Source organism: Peromyscus maniculatus, chromosome 3, assembly GCF_049852395.1.
Source record: "Peromyscus maniculatus bairdii isolate BWxNUB_F1_BW_parent chromosome 3, HU_Pman_BW_mat_3.1, whole genome shotgun sequence".
Taxonomy (NCBI): Eukaryota; Metazoa; Chordata; class Mammalia; order Rodentia; family Cricetidae; genus Peromyscus; species Peromyscus maniculatus.
Window position 1 is genome coordinate 86,592,705 of NC_134854.1, and position 21,379 is coordinate 86,614,083.

The 21,379-nt window shown below is 37.2% G+C and overlaps 1 protein-coding gene across 3 annotated transcripts in view; it reads left to right on the forward strand.

Annotated features, from left to right (window-relative positions):
• The window catches only part of Smarcad1 (SNF2 related chromatin remodeling ATPase with DExD box 1), a 73,099-nt gene that overhangs the window by 26,340 nt on the left and 25,380 nt on the right, over positions 1-21,379 (forward strand). For all 3 annotated transcript variants that reach the window (XM_042273422.2, XM_076566879.1, XM_076566878.1), the window contains 6 exons: positions 122-287; positions 1,412-1,478; positions 5,664-5,758; positions 10,031-10,132; positions 11,548-11,629; positions 13,070-13,458. In XM_042273422.2, the coding sequence (XP_042129356.1) occupies positions 122-287; positions 1,412-1,478; positions 5,664-5,758; positions 10,031-10,132; positions 11,548-11,629; positions 13,070-13,458 (901 nt within the window). The remainder of the gene's footprint in view (positions 1-121; positions 288-1,411; positions 1,479-5,663; positions 5,759-10,030; positions 10,133-11,547; positions 11,630-13,069; positions 13,459-21,379) is intronic.

Consider the following 21,379-nt stretch of genomic DNA (forward strand, 5'->3'; position numbering starts at 1 on the left):
AAATATTGGTTACATTTAATATTCTTATAAATGTTCTTTATGTCATGTGTTTGCATATAGATAGCATGATAGCATTAGTGGGATACATTAAGAGTGTTTTCCTGTGTGATAATATTTGTAGTTCAGAGCCATCTGAAGATGAAGAGTCCCATGACCTTCCTTCTGTTACACAAAGAAATGACATTTCAGAACTGGAAGACCTTTCAGAATTGGAAGATCTTAAAGATGCTAAGCTTCAGACGTTGAAGGAACTTTTTCCACAAAGAAGTGACAATGATCTCCTAAAGGTTATTTATACCTTTTTAAAAATTCGTACATCATTTTAGTTATTTTTTAAAGACTTTTTTTCCAATTTATGTGTATGCATGCTCGCTTGCATGTGTGCATGTACACTGCTTACATGCCTGGTACTAGTGGAGACCAGAAGAGGGTGCCAGATCCCCCTGATCTGGATTCACAGACCATTGTGAGCTGTCATGTGAGTGCTGGGAATTGAACCTGAGTACTCTGCAAAAGTAGCAGCTGCTCTCAACCGCTGCTCTTAACCGCTGTGTATGGTGCATGTGACATACACACATGTACATGCATACACACACACCACTGCATACCTGTACAGGTCAGAGCACAAGTTGTTTGAGTCAGTTCTCTCCTTGATCTGTGGAACCAACTCAGGTCATGCAGTTTGTATGGCAAATGGTGTGCCTGTGCTCACTCATCTATTTAGTTTACTCAGGTTTATACCTTTTATGGCAGTTATTTGCTGCTGTAATGATTTAAAAAAATAAATAAATAAAACGTCTCCTGAATTCGATACTGTATTTATAACACATAGACATTTATCTTGGCACCTTGTGAGGCCTGCTGAGAACAGACCTCTAAAAGGCAAATAGTCTGGAAGGCGGTGCTGCAAGGCCAGTTTGCTGGTCCTCACTCAGAACCAAAGAGAACAAACAGCTCTTCTCAAAATGGAAGGTGGTTGTGCTGGAGATGAAACTGAATTCTACTTAGGCAAGAGATGTGCTTATGTGTGTAAAGCAAAAAACAACATGGTGACTCCTGGAGGTAAACCGTGGCACAGTTCATGCCATATTCCTAAGCAACCTTCCCCTAGAGGCTGGTGGGTACAGAGTCTCTGTGACGCTATACCCCTTATGGGTTACATGATAATGAAAAGTAAATAGATAGGAGTGGATTTGTGCCTTTTTTTTTTTTTAAAGATCTCTTATGTTTGAATTTTCAGTAATAAGTATAAGCCCTCAAAATGAAAATTTACTACAGGGCTTAGACACTGATCAATGCCCCTGCCTAGATGATGTTTCCTATATTTGTTCTGTTTGTTTGATACTGAGATCTTTGTGAAATAGTTCTTTTAGGGGTTCATTTGTAAACATCTGTCTTTTCTCCTTGTTAGTTGATTGAATCAACAAGCACTATGGATGGAGCCATTGCTGCTGCCTTGCTGATGTTTGGTGATGCAGGTATGCTTTCTTTAGCCTTGTTATCACAGATACCATCTCTTAATGCTTGCTTACCATTTACCACCAACTTTGTGAGGTATCAGTAGCTTTAGTTTCTGGTAGAAGAAACCAGCTTAGGAAGGTTAGGTAAAGTGATGGATATCACACAGCTGTTTGGTAATTTTGCTTGTTTTCTGCAGATTCAATTCTATTATTTCGAATTTTGAAAATCATGTTTACTCAACTCTCTTTTCTGATTGCATGGTGATTTTGTTTATAGGTCTATAAACTTGAGTCAGTAAGATCATAATGTCTTGTGAAAAACTAACTGGTAATCAGCATTCTTTCATTGTGTAAATATTTTTGCTGTTTCAGGCTTCTGATAGAAAACCAAATGGATTTGAAGGAGCTTACCACAGAAAACATCTTCAGTTGTTTAGCAGTTTTGATTTTCCTTTAATTTATACATACCTATCGTTTATCTTTCTGTGTATATGGCTATGTATCTATCTACAGAGGACCTGTAAACTTATTAAAAAAGCATATAAATTGATAAAAGTAAACTCTTATACTCTATTAACCACTGTTAACTTTCACTTTTGTGAGTGATTGTGTTTTGAGATAAGACTTTACTTTGTTCCCTAGGTTAGCTTTGAACTTTCAGTCTTCTGCCTCAGCTTCCAAAGTGCTAAAATTACAGGTGTATCTTCCCCACCCCACACAAAACACATTAGATTACAAAGCGTAAAACTATTAGCTTATATTTATATAACATGATTTTCTTTATCACAAATAGCATCTCGGTTCATCTGGGTTTTTCTAATTTTAAAAAGGACTTTATGGTACTACTTTGTGATTCCTTATAGGATTTCCTGTAGGCATTATATCCATTACTTATTATACTAATAAAGTAAATCTCTTACATAAATCCTAGGTTATTCCTCTAGGCTAAACTTCTCACCGTGTTGCTTAATCAAAATGTATGCACATTTATATGCACTTCTATATTACTTTTACTAAAATTTATACAAGTTTATGATTTTAACAATGAATGCTTATTTTCCTGAGTGGATTTTTCTATTAAAAAATTAAAAAAAATTTTTTTTTGGTTTTTCGAGACAGGGTCTCTCTGTAGCTTTGTGCCTTTCCTGGAACTCACTCGGTAGCCCAGGCTGGCCTCGAACTCACAAAGATCTGCCTGGCTCTGCCTCCCGAGTGCTGGGATTAAAGGCGTGCGCCACCACTGCCTGGCAAAAAATTAAAAAAATTTTAAACTCAAAATACATAACCAAAAAGGCCCCGAAGAAAACATAGTATGTTCCCATGGACCCTGTCATCACTTTCAGCAGGTTGTCTACCTCATTTTCTATCCCCTCACTGGATTGGCTGGAGAGGATTCTAAGTATGATGCCATTTCCTCCCCATTAAAAACTTACATACCTTTCATTTCCTCCAGTTTTGACAAGGGAACAGTATTATGTGCGTGCCATCTGCATAGAATATTGAGGATATTTTTGTAACCCCTTCTTAGGTGGCCTGGGGCAGTCCTGCCCAACTCTTCTGAGTCTTGTACTCCTTTGCATGAACGGTATAAATACTAGTGTCAAACTCATTGGTTGTGAAGAAGTGATGAAGCAGATGCTCCGTCATTGTGATGACTGGTCCATGTTACAGCTCTTAGTGCCATCTAGATAGAGAAACGCTACAGGAGCAGGTTGACTGTCTTCATTATTTCAGAAGTTCCCAAAATGCATGGGCTCAGTTAATACATCAGTTGCATGATGACTTTGGAAATTTCAGACATTTTCTTATTTGCTTTTAGATTGTTCTTTAATCTTTCTACTGAAAAGTAGAATAACCAGTTGTAAACACATCTTTTTCTTTTTGTCTTAAATAACATCTCAATTGATGTATTAATTTAACAAGTATTATTATCATTACTATTCAACTAATAGGTAGCACCTGCTATTTTAGGTACTTCAGATTTATAAAGAAAAAAAAAAAAACCAGATAACCACCCCTGCCTGGTGAAGTGAACCTTAACCATCTGGGTTTATTTCTTCTATCTTTGCCTGCTTCTTCTTTTTTTTTTTTTTAAGATTTATTTATTTATTATGTAATACAGTGTTCTGCCTGCATGTATGCCTGCAGGCTAGAAGAGGGCGCCAGATATCATTATATATAGGTGGTTGTGAGCCACCATGTGGGTGCTGGGAATTGAACTCAGGCCCTTTGGAAGAGTAGCCAGTGTTCTTAACCTCTGAGCCATCTCTCCAGCCCTGCCTGCTTCTTATATGTCACTTAAGTGCTAAGTGGCAAATTACACGGAAACAAGAAATTAGGACTTTCTTGTTCTTCAACTAACGTTCTTTTCTAATTCTTGGGATTAACAAGGCAGTCATATTAGACATCTTCATTTTTAGTAGAATGCACTTTGAGGTGCTGTGTAGAATGACAGCTTATCTAAGCTAAAGATGAGCTGATCTTCAGTATACCACCTGTTTAAGACACAGCGTTATTTTGGATGTTTTGAGATGTTTTTCTAACAAAAGGCTTTTCAAATACCTGTGAGTAATCTTAGATAGTTATACCAATCATAACTTTGAACAGCCTATAGATAGTATCACCCTTGGGTAATAAACAAGGAGGTGTTTTTTAAGCTTAAAATTTTTCAGTTGTGCATACTGAGTGAGGTTTGTTTGTAATTTTTTTTAAAGTTTGATTTAGTTTTTATGTATGAGTGTTTTGCTTGCATGTGTGTCTATGTACCACTTGTGTACCTGGTATCCAGGAGCCAGAAGAGGGCACTGGATCCCCTGGAACTGGAGTTAAAGGTGCTGTGAGCAGTCTTGTGGGTGATGGGAGTTGAAGCCAGGCCCTCTGAAAGAGTAGCAGTGATCTTAACCACTGAAGGATCTCTCTAACCTCGATATACTGAATTTAAAAGTATGTTTATATCTCTACTTTCAACTTTATGAGACTAAAAAATAAGATTTTATTGATGTTATCAAAGAGAAGACTCGAGTTATGTCTCTATTTAGGTAAAAATTAAGCATATGTATATTACATAACAGAAACTGTCTATATTGAAGCTTTATTTTTTTGGTTTCTTTTTTTTTTTTTGAGACAGGGTTTCTCTGTGTAGTTTTGGTACCTGTCCTGGAACTTACTCTGTAGAGCAGGCTGGCCTTAAGCCCACAGAGATCCACCTGGCTCTGCCTCTCAGTGCTTGGATTAAAGGCATGTGCCACCACCTCTCAGCTTGAAGCTTTTTTATGAGTAAAATATTACTGGCAGTACTTACATAAGTCCACCAACTATGTGTGATGATGAGGTGGATTTACTTTTTCCTTTTAAAAGGAGATGCTGAAAATCAGTTGTATGTGCAGAAGGGGATATATTATGAAATGAACCAGGAGGACGCATTAAGTATTCATACTAACCTGATTGTTAGTCTATAAAAACCAGGAATCACCCAGCACTCGGGAGGCAGAGGTAGGCGGATCTCTGTGAGTTCGAGGCCAGCCTGGTCTCCAAAGCAAGTTCCAGGAAAGGCGCAAAGTTACACAGAGAAACCCTTTCTCGAAAAAAAAAAAGAAAAAAAAAACAAAACAAAAAACAAAAGCAAACAAATAAAAAAAAACACACCAGGAATCAGTTTTCTGTTGGAGCCAACATATTGAGAAGTTTTCAACTTAGAACTCTAAAGCTGCTGTGTATATACTCGCTTTGAGTAAGTGTATTTGACTGCAGGTTAAAAACATGTGTCTTCATTTCTTTTGATTTGTGAAATAAAAATATGACCCTTTTGTAGGTTTGTTATGGAAAGTAAGTGAAAAATAGTTTATACAAGGCCTTGCAATAGCCTAATATGCAGTAGGTGCGTATTTACTGGTATCACTGATAGCTTAAGCAACCATTTTCACTTCTAGAACCCATAGTCAATATTATTTTGTAGAATTACTTGTTGGACAAAAGAAAGAATTTTTTTAACACCAGTAATGTAATGTTTTATAAATGAAGTGTAGCAATGACTTCCCTTTAAAAAGATTGCAGAGAGTCTTTACTTTTCCTTTAATCTACTCATGTAACTGTAGAAGAATCATAGTCCCTCTGTCAAGACAGCTATATTGATATAATACTTTTTTGTTTGAATTGATTTTTGTTATTTCTGTTTAAAATCTGAGTGTGTTGCTCTTTTAAAAGGTGGTGGACCCAGAAAAAGAAAATTATCTTCTTCTTCTGAGGCATACGAGGAGGAGGAGGATGATCAGTCTTTAAAAAAGCCTCGAGTGGATCGTGTAAGTTGCATTTGAATTGTTGTATGAGAATTAGAGTATGTTGAGTGTAGGACTAGTGAGGTGGCTTAGTAGTTAGGAACACAAGCTGCTTTGCCAGAGGACCTGGATTCAGTTCTAAACAGGGGGTTCCCAGCCCTCTGAAACTCCAGTTTCAGGGAGCCCAACGCCCTCTTCTGGCCTTCATAGGCACTGTAACTGCATGCACGTGATGCTTACATGCAGGTGGAAAAACTCACCATTCACATCAAATAAAAATAAATAAATAGGGTTGGAGATTTAGCTCAGTGGTAGAGCGCTTGCCTAGCAAGCGCAAGGCCCTGGGTTCGGTCCTCAGCTCAAAAATAAATAAATACATAAATAAATACATAAATAAATAAATTAATTAATTTCTTTTTTTTTAAAAAAAGGACTAGGCTGAGTGTGTGGGTATCAGACCTGAAAGTCTACCTAAGTAAATCAGTCTTTTTGGTTTTTTGTTTGTTTGTTTGTTTGTTTTGGTTTGTTTGTTTGTTTGTTTTTTCAAGACAGGGTTTTTCTCTGTGTAGCCCTGGCTGTCCTGGAACTCGCTCTTTAACCCAGGCTGCCCTTAATCTCATAGAGATCCACCTGCTTCTGCCTCCTGTGTGCTGGGATTAGAGGCATGCGCCACCACTGCTCGGCTGTCAGTCTTTTGCAGATTCTGTGTCATAGTCGTTCTTTTTGCCATGCTACTAGATGGTTCTAATAATCAAGCCAATGTTCTTAAACTGTGTTTAAAGTTGTTTGTTTCCTTTATGTGGTCATAAACTACTACACATAGTGCTGTAAATACTAGTTGAAGAACTGTTATGCGTGTTGTTAGGGTTAGAGCATGGATCTGGGCAACCCTAAGAATCTAAACTCAGTCCTATCCTCAGTAGGCCAACGGATTAAATAAAGACAGTAGAAACCTAAAAGCATGGCTTGTAAAGCATTTGCGTAATTATTAGAACCATCCAGTGGTAAACATCTGCTATAAAATAGCCCCAAAGAAGACTGTTGCAGTTGGGGTTGTAGAGTTGTTAGAGTGCTTGCCCATCAGCATGAAACACTTGAGTTTGATCCCCATGGCTACATAAAACTAGATGTGGAGACGTAGGCCTGTAATCCCAGTACTCAGAAGGTAGAGGCAGGATGACTGAAGTTCAAGGTCATCCTCATTTACATATTGAGTCCAATACTAACTTGGACTATGTGAGACTCCATCTAAAAATAAATAAAAGGCATTGCAAGAGAAAAATGTCAGTAATGACAAGGCATAATAAATGAAACTGAGACCATAGCTCAGTTGTAGAATGTTTGTTACCCTGCTCATGGCCCTGAGTTCAAGTCCTCATACCATCAAAATACATAGCTAGAGCACACACTTACCAGCAGCAGAAAGTATACATAAGTCCTGTGAGTCATGAAGTATGGGACCACTGTGTAGTTTTAAAAAAAAAAAATGCTGTGTATAGAAAATGTCTGTAATTCCAGTACTTGGGAGGCTAAGACAAGTTTCAGTTACAACCTCAAATTTGGAATAGTAGCTGCAATTGGAATCATCATCTGATTTATTTATGTTGCTCTGAACAAATTCTCCAAAACCCATCCACTTTTGTGGTGAGCCAAGGAAGTGTATTGGGCTGAGATGATCATTTTGTTTTCTGCAGTTCCCTCAGGAATGTGATTGTGATCATGGTTTGAGTGAGAAGGGCAATTCTTGGCACTTTAATTTGGTATTTCCTCACAGTGGTCCATACTTTGGTCTGCATGGCCTAATGTGTGATTTCTGCCATTGGTAAATTTGTGTTGTAGCTATGTATTCTGGTGCTGGAACCCTAGGATTAAATCATAACTTCTAGTCCCACTGAGACAGATTTGGGTTCAGACGCCACGTACGGCTTCTGTGCACCAGTGTAACCATTGAACCTTGGGGTACTTTTCTTTTTTATTTCTTTTTTGGTTTTTCGAGACAAACGGTGACTATAGGTGAGAGAAGAATGGAATCCTAAAGGAATAAAAAATGATAGGCACAGCAGCCCCTGAATGCTGACTGTTTCATTTGTGCTATCATATATTTCATTCGAAAAACTGTTTTCTAGATACCTGGTTTTGGAGGTGCTTTCATGGCTGTTATTTGGTCTTGGAGTTATGATTGAAGCCTTGCACGTGTTAAGCTTGCATTCACTCCAGCTCCATATTTTGTTGAAGAGAAATTGACATAGCATAAAATTGCCATTTTAGCATGAGCAGTTTAGTACATTTAGGACATTCCCAGTGGTGGGCATTGTGACCATGCTTGTCTAGTTCCAAATGTTTCATCATTCCATGATGGCAGGCTGAACACAAAATGAGGGTCTCCTTGTTTTCTTCATTTTCCTGGTCCATAGCAATCATCAGTCTGCCTTTTCCCCCTCTGGATTTACATATTCTGGGTATTTTATAAATATAATAATACAACCATTATATCCTCTTTGAAGGTTTATCCAAGCTGTAGCATATATTTTTTTGTTTGTTTATTTCTTGAAAGTCTTGAAAGACACTGTAGTCAGTCTGGGCTCACCTTGAACTCATGGTAATCCTTATGCCTCAGCCTTCTTAGTGCTGGAATTAAGTTTTCTATTTGATAGGTATGTCACCCCACCCCCCATAGTTTGCTTTTCTATTCTTCATTGATAGGCATTTGAAATGTTTTTAAGACAAAACAGGAACAAACAGAATTGTGGCAGCTAGAACCTCTATTCCCATAGCATTTGGGAGGTAGAGACAGGATAATCAGGAGTTTAAGATCATCCTGGCTGTATAGCAAGTCCAAGGCCAACCTATGCTACACAAAACCCCATCTCAAGAGGTGGTTCAGTGGTTTATAGCAAGTTTGGTTCCCAGCATCCATGTTGGGTGACTCTCAACTGCCTTTAATTCCAGTTCCTAAGGATCTGCCACCTTTTTCCTGACTTCCACAGGCAATCACACACATGTAGCAGACACACTATACACAAATAAATAAAAGTAATACAATTTATTAGTTTTTGGTTTTCATAGGCAGGGTTTTTCTATGTAGCCCTGACTGTCCAGAAACTCCCTCCATAGACCAGGCTGGCCTTGAACTCACAGATCTGCCTGTCTCTCCCTTCCAAGTGCTAGGATTAAAGGCATTGTGCCACCATGCCTGATCTAATGGCAAGTCTTTTTAAACAGATGTACAAAGAGGGTCTGAGAAAATGACTTAAGTTGGTACAGCACTAATGCTTACCCTGAAAGCATGGAACCTGACTTTTGACCCCTAGCAGCCACATGAAAAGCTGTGTGCAGTGGTGTGTCTGTATAAGCCCAGTAGCAGGGATCAGAAACGGGCTAATCTTTGGAGCTTGGTGTCCAGCCAGTCAAGCCAATTGGTGAGTTCCAGATTCACTGGGAGTACCTGTGTGAGCAAAAGTGTAGGGTGCCTAAGAACACTGTTGTTAACCCATGGTCTCGACATGCACAAGAACATTGCACCTACACACACTTGTACCCACATGAACACATACCCTCTGGGATGACTGAGGTTTCGGAATGTGTTGTGGAAAACACCTGTTTATTTTGCCCTGTCTGTTGGCTGTTTATGTCTCATCTGTAATTTTTGATTGTGAGCCTAGCCTTTTAACTCCTGAGCTATCCTTCCACCCCTCATCTGTAATTTTTAAAGTGCTTAGAGATTTCAGCACCTTCACTGAATGCAGTGTTTCAGTTCTTTAATGTTTCATCAACTTTGTTTTGTTTCCCAGATAATATGAGTATGTTCAGGGTCACTAATGCTAAGTGAAGCTGTTTAAATTTCTGAGGATTTTGGAATATTTCCTCCAAATACTATTGTTCCCCTGCTCAAAATCCTATTCTTCTGATGCTTCTGAGTAGAGACTTGTAGCCTGTGAAGCTCACTATATTCCGCCCCACCGCACCACTTTGTGATGAAATGCATGCAGTTTTATTCTTCCTATTACTGGTTTGCTTACAGTTTGTTTTTACATTGTTGGCGACCCAACCCTGGCCTTTCTGGGTGAGGTATGAACATTCCCACAGGTTTTATGCCCCCACATAGGACTTGACTTAAACCTGTCTTTATAGAGTGTCATATTGTCCCTCTGTGAGTAGCAATCACAATTAGATATTTTTTCTTTGGCTATTGAAAGAGAACTGTAGCAGCTCAACTGCTAGATAATACAGATAAAGGAGAGTGGGGAAGACTTGATCTTGTCTGTTTTCCTTTCCCCCCCACCACTTACCCCATAGGGAGAAGAATCAAATGAGTCTGCAGAAGCTAGCAGCAGCTGGGAGAAGCAGGAAAGTATTGTATTAAAATTGCAAAAGGAATTTCCAAACTTTGATAAACAGGTAAGAAGGGTAGAAGTGTTCAAAAATTTAATGTGTACTATATGTTTGTATTATGAAATAGTGTTTGAGTTAAACCATGTCTAAATTCTGATTAGTATTATATAGATATTTTAAACTACCTGCTAAATACCTTAATTATTTATTGTTTACTAACTGTGGTGTCAACATTATAAATGAAATCATAATAAACATACCTGTAGTAAAATTGTGAACCCTTAAGTTTAAAGGGCTGTCCTAACTGCTCCCATGTTCTCACTCTTGAAATTTTTCATAATTTTTTTTTTAAATTGCCGTACTGATTTCAGTGTCTTCATGTTGCATAAAGGTCCTTCTCCTCCCTAGTTAATATGAAAATGTTCAGTGTCACTCATGTCTCATGTCAAGCATGCCAGTGCTTTAAAGAGGCCTCTGCACTATCTCATTACTACATATTGAAGCACATACTCATTTAACATTTGGAAAATCTTTATAGTGTTGTGGATGAGTTCCATTTAGTGCTCAGGCAATCCATCTGAATTCTGGTGAACTGAATATAGTCTTGATACGTTTGTTCTTTATGTGTGTTTTCCAGCTGGGGATATAACACAGATGGTAGAGCACACTTGCCATATATACACAGAGACAGGCTCCATCCCCAGAAACATACTGTGTATGCTGATGCATGCTTGTTATCCAAGCACTAGGGAGGTGAGGTAGGAGAATCTGAACTTCAAGGACATCTTTGGCTACATAGCAAGTTAGAGGCCAGCCTGGACTACATGAGATCCTGTCTTACAGAAAAAAACGAATTACATATTTTTTACCACTGTAGTAGTGAGATAATTTATAATCTATAGGCAGGAAGATGAGGAGTTCAAGGCCATTTCTGGCTACATAATCCCCGTCCCAAAGAAACAACAAAACGTAGCAAAAACAAAGGCTGAAGTTGGCAGTTTATAAATGCCTAGCTGAGAATGAAATACCTGTTGTAGTTACTTAAATGGATTTTCGTTCTCTAGTGTTTAAAATACTTTAAAGAGAGCTAGAAATTAGAAAAAAATCACACTTTCATCCCTTTTAAAGTCTGTATTTCTGAAAGTGAAATTCGACAGAAATAATTTATAGAGTAGCACTAAAACAATGACAATGCTGGGCGAGGTGGTGCACACCTTTAATCCCAGCACTGGGAGGCAGAAGCTGATAATGGATCTCAGTGAGTTCAAGGCCAGCCTGGTCTACATAGAGAGTTCCAGGACAACCAATGCTACATAGTGAGTCCCTGTCTCAAAAAGACAAAAAATAATAAACAAAAAAAGATAGTGATAGTGATGTGAATTATTTATTTTTTTCAGTGATTGCAATTTAAAAGATCATAAACATTTTTCTATATTGCTAATTTCACATTTTTAACAGAAAAATACATAACTTAATTTCAGGAACTCAGAGAAGTGCTCAAGGAGCATGAATGGATGTATACAGAAGCCTTGGAGTCTCTCAAAGTGTTTGCAGAAGATCAAGGTAATCATAATTGGCAGTGTGCATACCTCCCTCAGCCCTGTGTCTTACTGTGGAAGAGCCTTTCAGATACTGACTTGCAAGTGATGCTGAGAGTAATGATGTTCACCATAATAAAAGTCAAAACAATACATGACTCCTTCTTATATAATCTTTCCTGATTCTTAAGGCAGCCTTTAAATTGTGTTGAGTTGTTTACATTTTGACATCTGTCAGGATGGATTTTGTAGTTGATTACATATTAGCCTGCACTTGCATGAATTTGAAAAGCACTGGCCTTAAGAACTCAAGAGTGTCATCACCCTGGAGGAACAGTCTCTTAATCCATATGGAGCTGTGATCTGCAGAACGTGGTGGAAGAGACAGGTGGTGACACAAAGTTAGGTTGTATGTATTTAGTGATGTTTCTACCCAAGAATCAAACCAAGTCAACATTTCATAATTGTAAAGATGACTTCTAAAGTCTAGCACAGGGACCTTGATTTTTGTTTTAATTCATTTAATTATGTTTTTACATGGACAAAAGCATGAACATACTCTGGAAGCTCTTTGAATAAATAGACAATAAAAATTATAAATAACCACTTCTTATTATCTGTGGGGTTTGTTCAGGACCTATACTGATACCAGAAATCAACCGGCACTCAAGACACTCAATTCTCTTATGTAAAGTAACATGATGTTTACATCTGACCTATGCATTTTTCCATATCATCTTCAAATCATCTTAAGATTGTTTACAACACCTGATATGACATAAATGCTGTGCAAGTTATTTTTATCTTATGTACAGAATAATGATGAAAAAATTTATGCATGTTCAAATTAGTTCCAAGTTTTTTTTCTAATTATTTTTATATGACTTGTTGGATCCATAAATTTGGAACCCAGAGATACAGAAGGCCAGGGCGAATGGTATGCATTTATAGATTCATTAGTGCCTATTTTCTTATGAAAATATTGTTAGAAGAACTACTTAAATCATTACCATCAAGCTTAGAATTCAGGGAAATACAGAGTTGTGGCACTTTGAAGTAATATATTTAAATAATGTTTAAATGATGGTAAACTTGAATTAGTAGGCATAGTGACACTGTTCTGCTTCCCTCAGGGTGCAGTGAGGCCTGGCCTCCTGGATGCTGTTTGGGCAGTTGTGCACATGCAGCAGCTGTCATCTGTATCCTAGGACCTTGGATAGAAAGCAGATTGATGTTTAAAAAGGAGTTATCACCTCCTTTTGAAATAAGGCTTTCTAGCTTATGGGTGACAACTCCACATTCTGTTTTATATTGTTCCAATATATGTCAAGATTTGAGAGTAAGTTGTGGTTGAATTCTTCAGTGTTCACAAGGAAAATGTAATGTAACCTTATTTGAAGTCTTATGCTTTATATTTTATTTATATATTTCTAAGTTAGTTACAATTTTTATGTTTTATACACAGATATGCAGTCTGCTTCACAAAGTGAGGTTACAAATGGAAAAGAAGTTGCAAAGAATCAAAATTATTCTAAAAATGCAGCTAAAACAAAAATGAAACAGAAAATTTCTATGAAACCACAAAATGGATTTAACAAGAAACGTAAGAAAAATGCATTTAATCCTAAGAAAGCCACAGAAGACTCTGAGTACGATTCAGGTTCTGATGTCGGGAGCTCCCTGGATGAGGACTACAGCAGTGGTGAAGAAGTGATGGAGGATGGCTATAAAGGCAAAATTCTCCACTTCCTTCAAGATGCTTCAATTGCTGAACTGACTTTAATTCCTCAGTGTTCTCAGAAAAAGGCTCAGAGAATAACAGAACTCCGGCCCTTTAATAGTTGGGAAACTCTGGTAAGGCGTGTGTGTGTGTGTGTGTGTGTGTGTGTGTGTGTGTGTGTGTGTGTGTGTGTGTTTAATTTACAGTACCGTTTATAGTCAGATTGTCTTCAGCTCAGGGAAGCATAGATGGGTGGCCTTATCCTGTGGAGAGTCAAACATTACTTTCATTGTAAGCCAATAGTATTTCAAATAGTGTCATATGACCTAATTTTGAATGAATTAAGGGGTGATTTTCCTGAAAAAACCCAAGCTGATTGGCTGGGAATGCTGTCACTCATCCTTTTGCATAGAAACTTGGTTCATTTCACTGCAGAAGAAGAAATTGGAGCTTACTTTCAGGAAGGAGTTGTTTGCTAGCCAGTTCTGATCTGTTACTGCTGAGACACCAACCATGCAGAAGGCAAGAATGTGGCAGACTTTGACTACAACGCGTGAAGAGCAGTAGCAGCGGCCAGAGGCGTTCCATGGCCCACATGCCGGCCTAAGTGCTTTGTGCTTCCCACAGAGAAGCAGTTGTTTATTTTCCTTTTCTTCTAAATGTGACAGCTCAGTTTCTAACGTGTTTCTTCTGGTTAAACAACGTGGCCTTTTGATGGAGTATAACAGGTTACAGCATTTTTAATTGGAAAAATAGCAAAGTTGTGGAAGCATAGAATTCAAGTGTAGGTGAAAGAAGGGCGTGATGAGTTCTGGTGAGTACACTTTGCCTGATCATTTTGTGGTGTTTGACTTCCTGTGAACGAGTTTTATCTAAAATACCTGTTTTTTGAGTTGTATGAATTTCACCAGTTCTCAAATCTTACTCCTATACTCTTTTGTGTTTTAGATTTTACTTCAACTTTCATGAAAATGTGGGGCTTTATTCGTGAGTTTGTCTAGGCCCTCCAAGCAAAGCAATATGGATGGTTGTTTATGACTGAGAAATGAGGCTGCTTTGTGGAGGTTTCAGAGTTGTAGTCCTTGTGCTGTGGAGTGGAGATGCATGCATTTGTGAATAATGTGTACCTGTAACAAATCTAAATGAGCATGAGTGACCTCGGCCTTGAAATGCTGATCAGGGAGGTTTCTGCACAGCAGTTTTAAAAAAGCCTTTTGTTTTTTAAATTAAAGTATTTCAGCATATAGAAAAATATTAGTCCAGTACAACTTTAAACACACACACACACACACACACACACACACACACACACACACACACACACACACACACACACACAAAACCAGACAACCCTTTCGTTTTGCCCTGAGCGTTTGCTTTTACAGAGAACATCTGTCAAAGCAGATCCCTTTCAAAACTTGTTTGGCTTTGCCTGAGTGATTATTTGTTGAGGTATTTGCTGAAGGGCTTTCTCGTTCTTCTTTTTTCCCTTTTTATTTTTCTTTTAATCTTTAATAGTCTCCTGGGTTGTTATGGGGGTTGGATTGCTCAGGCTTGTTAGGATTCTAATTTATTTAATAAGGGATGCAGTTATCTGTAATAGTTTGTGTAGTCACTGTAACTACTTGCCCAGATAGCTTATAATAAAAGCAGATTATACAGTTTTACCAAAGTATATGTGCCAGATGCTTAAAAAAAGATTAGCAACTTAACATGGAAAAGACATATTTCCTTAATTAATTGGCAGAGTTTATATCAGTCTTGACATGAATTTGGAGATTATGCACTACTTACTCAAGTCTCTTGACTTCTTTTACCTTCAAGAAATGGAACATAAAGACTATATTGTTTGTTCTAGCCAACCCATCTTAATGTTGAACACTTTATGAAATAGTGAAAAAGTAACTAAAAAGTAGACAGTTTACTTCAGTTCACTGAGTACAGTGTTTTGTTATCGTGAACAAAGTATACATATAAGCTTTTGCAAATTAGTAATTAGATAAATAAATGTCTAAGCCTAAATTCTTAATTTCCTTAGAGCTTTTAGCTTCTACTTTCCAGGACCAGCATTTTGAATGTGACTATAAAGTAATTTATTATATTAGTAAAATTATCAATGAAAAAGTTAATATTATGCACATTTCTATAGATGCTATGTAGTTTACTCTGTCCCTTTTTATTGGTAATATGTAATAATATATCCACTGTTAAACAATAGCAAAAATGCTTATTCCCCCCAACTTTTTTTTTACACAAAACTTACTGAATTTACAAATATTACAAATTTAAGATAGTCTTAAACCCTTCAATCCCTAAAATGATTGTTGGAGTTTAGTCTTAAAGATTATACGGCTGTTTAACAGTGTTTGGGTAAACTGTAAATTAATAAATCTTTCAATGATGCAAACTTGTCAAAAATGCAACTTGAATGTGAAAACTTGAAACCAAACTTTGAAGAGTCCTAGAGCATGGGTTTTCTTTAAAGCCTTATGTATTTAATGTAATGTAAATCTAATTTACATAATACATAATGTATTTTCTTAATACTGGCATATAATAATATATCAGAATAATTCCAAGTCCTGTAGTTTTCTGTATTACTCTAGTTTTCTTTCCAGAGGATTTTTATCCCTCCTTAAGTTAAAATGTTTTCAATTTTTCTAATCACCTTCATTTTATTTGAGAAAAAAAAGGTCACTTAAAAGATGTGAATTGAGAGTATTTATATTTGTAGCTTTTTTCATTCCTTTCTTTTTCCTTGTATTGTGATTTCAATAATGTTAGATTTCCTTTATGGTTTTCCTCTTTTACTCAAAGTCTTGTTGTTTTAGAATAGCAAAACTTTACATGCTCATATAAGGAAACTAAAGCATTAAATCTAGCAGCCTTTGAAATGTAGCAAGTCAAAAATGGCCTTAGTTTAAAAGTCAGTATTGTTAAAGTGATAAAAATGGAGTTTTTTATTGGCAAAGTTCATATTTGATGCCATCAGTTCACCAATTCCTTGCTGAATTTTGGTTTTTCTAGGCTAGTATAAAATAGATTAAGGGTACTATTACGTCCATATTGTATTTTTAATTGCAGTCTTTTTTTTTTTTCCTTTTTGGAGCTGAGGACCAAACCCAGGGCCTTGCCCTTGCTAGGCAAGGGCTCTACCACTGACTAAATCCCCAACTCCTTTATTTGCACTCTTATATTCAAATTAGAAGATGTATTTATGGGGGCTTGCCTGGCACACATAAAGCCCAGGGTTCAATCCACAGCACCAAATAAATCAGACACGGTTGCATACACCTATAAACATAGCACCTGGGGTCTAGAAACAGGAGAATCAGAAGTTCAAGGTTCTCCTTGGCCATGGAACAAATTTTAGGCCATATTGGGATCTAGGAGACCCTGTCTCAAAATGAATATACTTTGTTCAAAATGCATGTGTGTTTATGAATAGCTTGCTTCATGAATGTTGACCTACCATCTTCAGATCCGTATCTCCGTTATGAATGTTGTATTCAGTGTAGATGTGATTGAACATTGCCTGAGCAGGCTCAGCTCCTGGCCAGTGCTTTGTTCTGCCAGTACTGCTTTGTCTCCTAGTGAGTCACAGACCCTGTGCCTGGCTTTCTTTCCCTGGTGTGACTCAAAAATGCCTGTCTGCATGTCACTTCAAGCCCTGACATGGTTATTTCTTCTTTGAGAGAGAGTGGCTTCATTATTCTAAGATTACTCTCCTGGGGCTTTGTTTTAGTATGTACAGGTTTGATAAACTTCTACTTAAATTACAAATGCATTCTGAGTAGTTTGAAGGCTGCTGCCAGATATATGTAATAATGAGTAAGACTGTGCTCAAGCTGCTTCTTAAGTAGGAATTAAGTAACTTTAGAAATTTGCCTTTAAACAATTTTCCTCCATTTAGAAAAATTCAAAAGTATTTGTTTTGCAAGAGTGACACACTGTGGCAGGAGAGAGGTACTTCAGGTCCAGGGTCTACCATTCCCTTCTCTTCTCAGTCCTAGGCCTCAAACTCAGTGCAGAGGTCCACACCCCCCAGACTCTGCCTTTCAAAGACAGAAGTTCTTGGGATGCTCCTTGAGGTTTTAATGAGATGCTGATCAGTGTCATGCTGATAGTCTTTTTTGCATGTAACTATCCAGTAAGTAGGAATTGTTTGTTTTCTTTATTCTCCCTGAATGAATGTTGCTTTTGAAGATGATTTTATTTGTGTAAAGGAATGAAAAATGTAGTTTATTCAAAATTCTACCAAAGAGACCCACCACTTAAGATAGTTTCATTGTCATGTTTTCATTGACATATTTCATGCCATGTAAACAAGATTCTATTTTCTATGCTTATCTGTGACCTAGGTTTACTAAAAGTTCTGTTTATAGGGTGACTTTGTCCTGCTTCAGTTTGTATTTAAAATCTCTAGTAGTGGTTTGAACTGTTGGCTTTTGCTCTTTTGTTCAACTTTTCTGCATTATAAATACCATATTGTTATGTTTTTTATTTTTTTATACTCAGGACTAGAGTTAAACAGTTTACACCAAGAATTACAATCACCTTTCTAGTACATAGAATTTGTAATAACAGTAATATTCCTTAAAAAAATAACGGATATTTATTTGAATTAAACTTTTTTTTTCTTAATTCTATTATGTGTATGGGTGTTTTGCCTGCATGTGTTTGTGCACCATATGTGTGTCTGATGCCCATGGAGGCCAGAAGAGAGGGTGTTGGATTCCAGTTCTGACCTGCCAACTCTCTCCTGCGGGTGCTGGGAATTAAACCTAGGTCCTTTGGAAGAATAGCCAGGGAATGCTCGTAACTGGTGAGCTGTCTCATGAGTCCCTTTTATTTTAATTTTTTAGACAAGGCTGTGTGGCCTAGCTTGACATCAAATTCTTGATCCTTTTGCTTTGGCCTTCTGACTGCTGGATTGAAAGTATGTATAGGGTCTCATGTAGCCCATGCTGACTTCTGCTCAATGTATAGTTGAAACTGGCCTTACACTCTTGATCTTTCTGTCTCTATCTCCCAAGTGCTGGATTTATAAGCATGTGCCACAAGACTTCAAATTCAGTAACTTGTTAAAACTAAAAAACTTCCCAGGCTTAATGCTTCTTGTGGTCAAGCTTTCACAGTGTTCTTTTAAAATAAGAAAACTTAACCTTTTGACTTAAAAATTTTCAATTGCTTTACAGTGTTCATCAGAGCGGTCCTTCTGTCCTTTCTCACTTGCTCATTGAAAATAATCTTGTGCTCTTCTGGGCTCTGACATGTTGATTTTGTGGTTAAAACAGTTCTTTATTACATCTGGGCTTACTGTACTGAAAGGACTTTCTAGATTTTAGTAGTCTGCTTGTGATACAGGCCTGTGAAATTGATCCTTTATTGTTAACATTTAGATTGTCTTTCCTAATAAACCATATGAGGGAGGAACTGTTTCTGTATAGCAGGTACTTTTAACAGTTAGTCATATTCGCTAAAGAACAAAACAAACCTCCATAATATTTATATAATAAATAGTAGTTGACTACAGAAAAGAATATTAATTTACAGAAGTGATATCACTTTACCAAAAAGAATATTACTTGTTTTGAGCTTTAAAAAAAATTTATCTTTTCTCTATGTGCATGCATTTATGTCTGTGTACATGTGTATGATTGTCTGCAGAGGTCAGAAGAGGGTGTTGCATACTTTGGAGCTGCAGTTATAAACCTGATATGGGTGCTGAGAACTAAACTAGGGTCCTCTACAAAGTAACAAGTACTTTTAACTCTGAGCTGTCTCTCCAGCTCTTGGTTTCAGGTCTTAAAATTATTTGAGGGGAGATTTGCTTACGTTAAAAAAAGCACAGAGTTTGGATTTTTATGGAGCTTTATGACATTATAAATTTTATGGATCAGAATTGTTGGTTTAATGAGTTGTTGAATAAAATGCACCTTTTATTTTTTGCACACAGTCTATGTTCCTTCTTGATTTCTAGTTAGTTTTGGAGGTTTTCTCTCATAAGCAAACTTACAACAAACTGCACAGTAGACATGAGGATTTTTGCTAAATTTTTTACTCACTTTTCACACCAACCACACAGATCCCTCTCATACCTCTATTTTTTAATGATTTTTTTTTTATTATTTTTTCTTTTTACATTCCGACTGCAATTTCCCCTCCCTCCTGTCCTCCCAGTCTTCCTCTCCTACCTCCCCTCACCATTCTACTCCTCTGTTTCTATTCAGAAAGGGCCAGGCCCCCATGGATATCAACTAAATATGGCATATCAAGTTGCTATAAGACTAGGCACCTCCCCTTGTATTAAGGCTGGGCAAGGCAACCCAGTATGAGGAATAGGGTCCCAAAAGCTAGCAAAAGAGTCAGAGACAGCCCCTGCCCCCACTGTTAGGAGTCCCACAAGAAGACCAAGCCACACACATAACATATATGCAGAGGGCCTAGGTCAGTCCCATGCAATGTTTTTCTCTATAACTTTTTATTCCATTTAAAATTTCATATTTTAATGAAGAATTCTTATAGAAACTCTTCCCCTACTGATTATGGATAATTTCCCATTGAATGAACCAAGAGGGCAAGGGGTCACCTAGTGATTGTGAATATTGTCCCTGTAGAAATGTGATATACAAACATGTATTTGGGGCATTGGAAAGATATCTCAATGTTTAAGAACACTCACTGCTCTTCTAGAAGATCCATTTTGATTCCCAGCATTCATATGGAAGCTCACAACTGTCTGTAACTCCAGTCCCAAGTTGTATGATGCCATCTTGTGCTCTCTGTGGGCACTGTATACATGCAGGGCACATACACGAAAGCCAAACACTCATACACATAAAATAACATATTTTGAAAAATAAAGGATATGGGAGCCAGAGGTAGACTGACAAGGTCTATATAGTGAGTTCTAGGCCAGCCAGCTATACATTGTGAGACTTATCTTAACAATGAAAATCCTGTAGAATAGATTAGAGAATTTGTCTCCTACCAACTTACTCTAATATAGAAATGAAAATGTATTTTGTAGCTGAGTGGTGGCGCATACCTTTAATCCCAGCACTCAGGAGGCAGAGGCAGGCGGATCTCTGTGAGTTCAAGGCCAGCCTGGTCTCTAAAGCGAGTTCCAAGAAAGGTGCAAAGCTACACAGAGAAACCCTGTCTCGAAAAACCAAAAAAAAAAGAAAATGTATTTTGTTACAAATTGCATTTTTTTTTTTTAACAAAAATAGTAGCATATTTCAGAACTGAATATCTGTTGTGTGGGTTTCTCATTACATTTATAAACACTAACCACAAGGATGACTTATTGTAACTTGGAACTATATGGTAAGGTGATAGGAATCAAAATGATCTGTTTTTAATCTAGCAGATGGTGTGTGTGAGCTTTCTCTTTTCAGCTCTGGACTGGGTTTTTTCTTGCTTCTCAGCAGGCTGTCAAGTGGCTTCTGAGCTTTTTCATCGTCTCGCAAGATAATTTAGCTTTGTTCTTCTGGGTGAAGATTTTTTAGCTATCTGTATGAAAAATTCAATTCAGGGTTTCCTTGTGAAGACATTCTTTAAAGTTTCACACAAAATCATTTACACAGGTGCTATATTATAATTGGTTTTAAAGAGTTTTATGTAATTACTAAATTGGTCATAATTAGCTTGTGTATGTGCTGCTTGTGATCAAGCCCAGGGTCTTTCACATGTTGGCAAATGCTCTACCACTGAGGCATACACTTAGATCCTAAAATTATCTTTTGCTTTGTGATACTTTTCTAATTAGTAATCTCAATTTAAATGTAAGATAATAGCCTGTGTCATAACAAATGCCTTTAATGCTATTCACTAAGGAGGCAGAGGCAGGCAGATCTCTATGAGTTCCAAACCAAGGCAATATGAGAGCCTGCCTCAATAATTAATTAATGAATTAAACAAATAAATAGTTTGATATGTTGAATGATAAATAACTGTTTTTGAAACTTGTGGGTTGTACTTTGCTAGAAATGTCTTAAGGCTAATCTTAATATTCAATCGTCACAGAAAGTGACGGAAATGGAAGTGAGT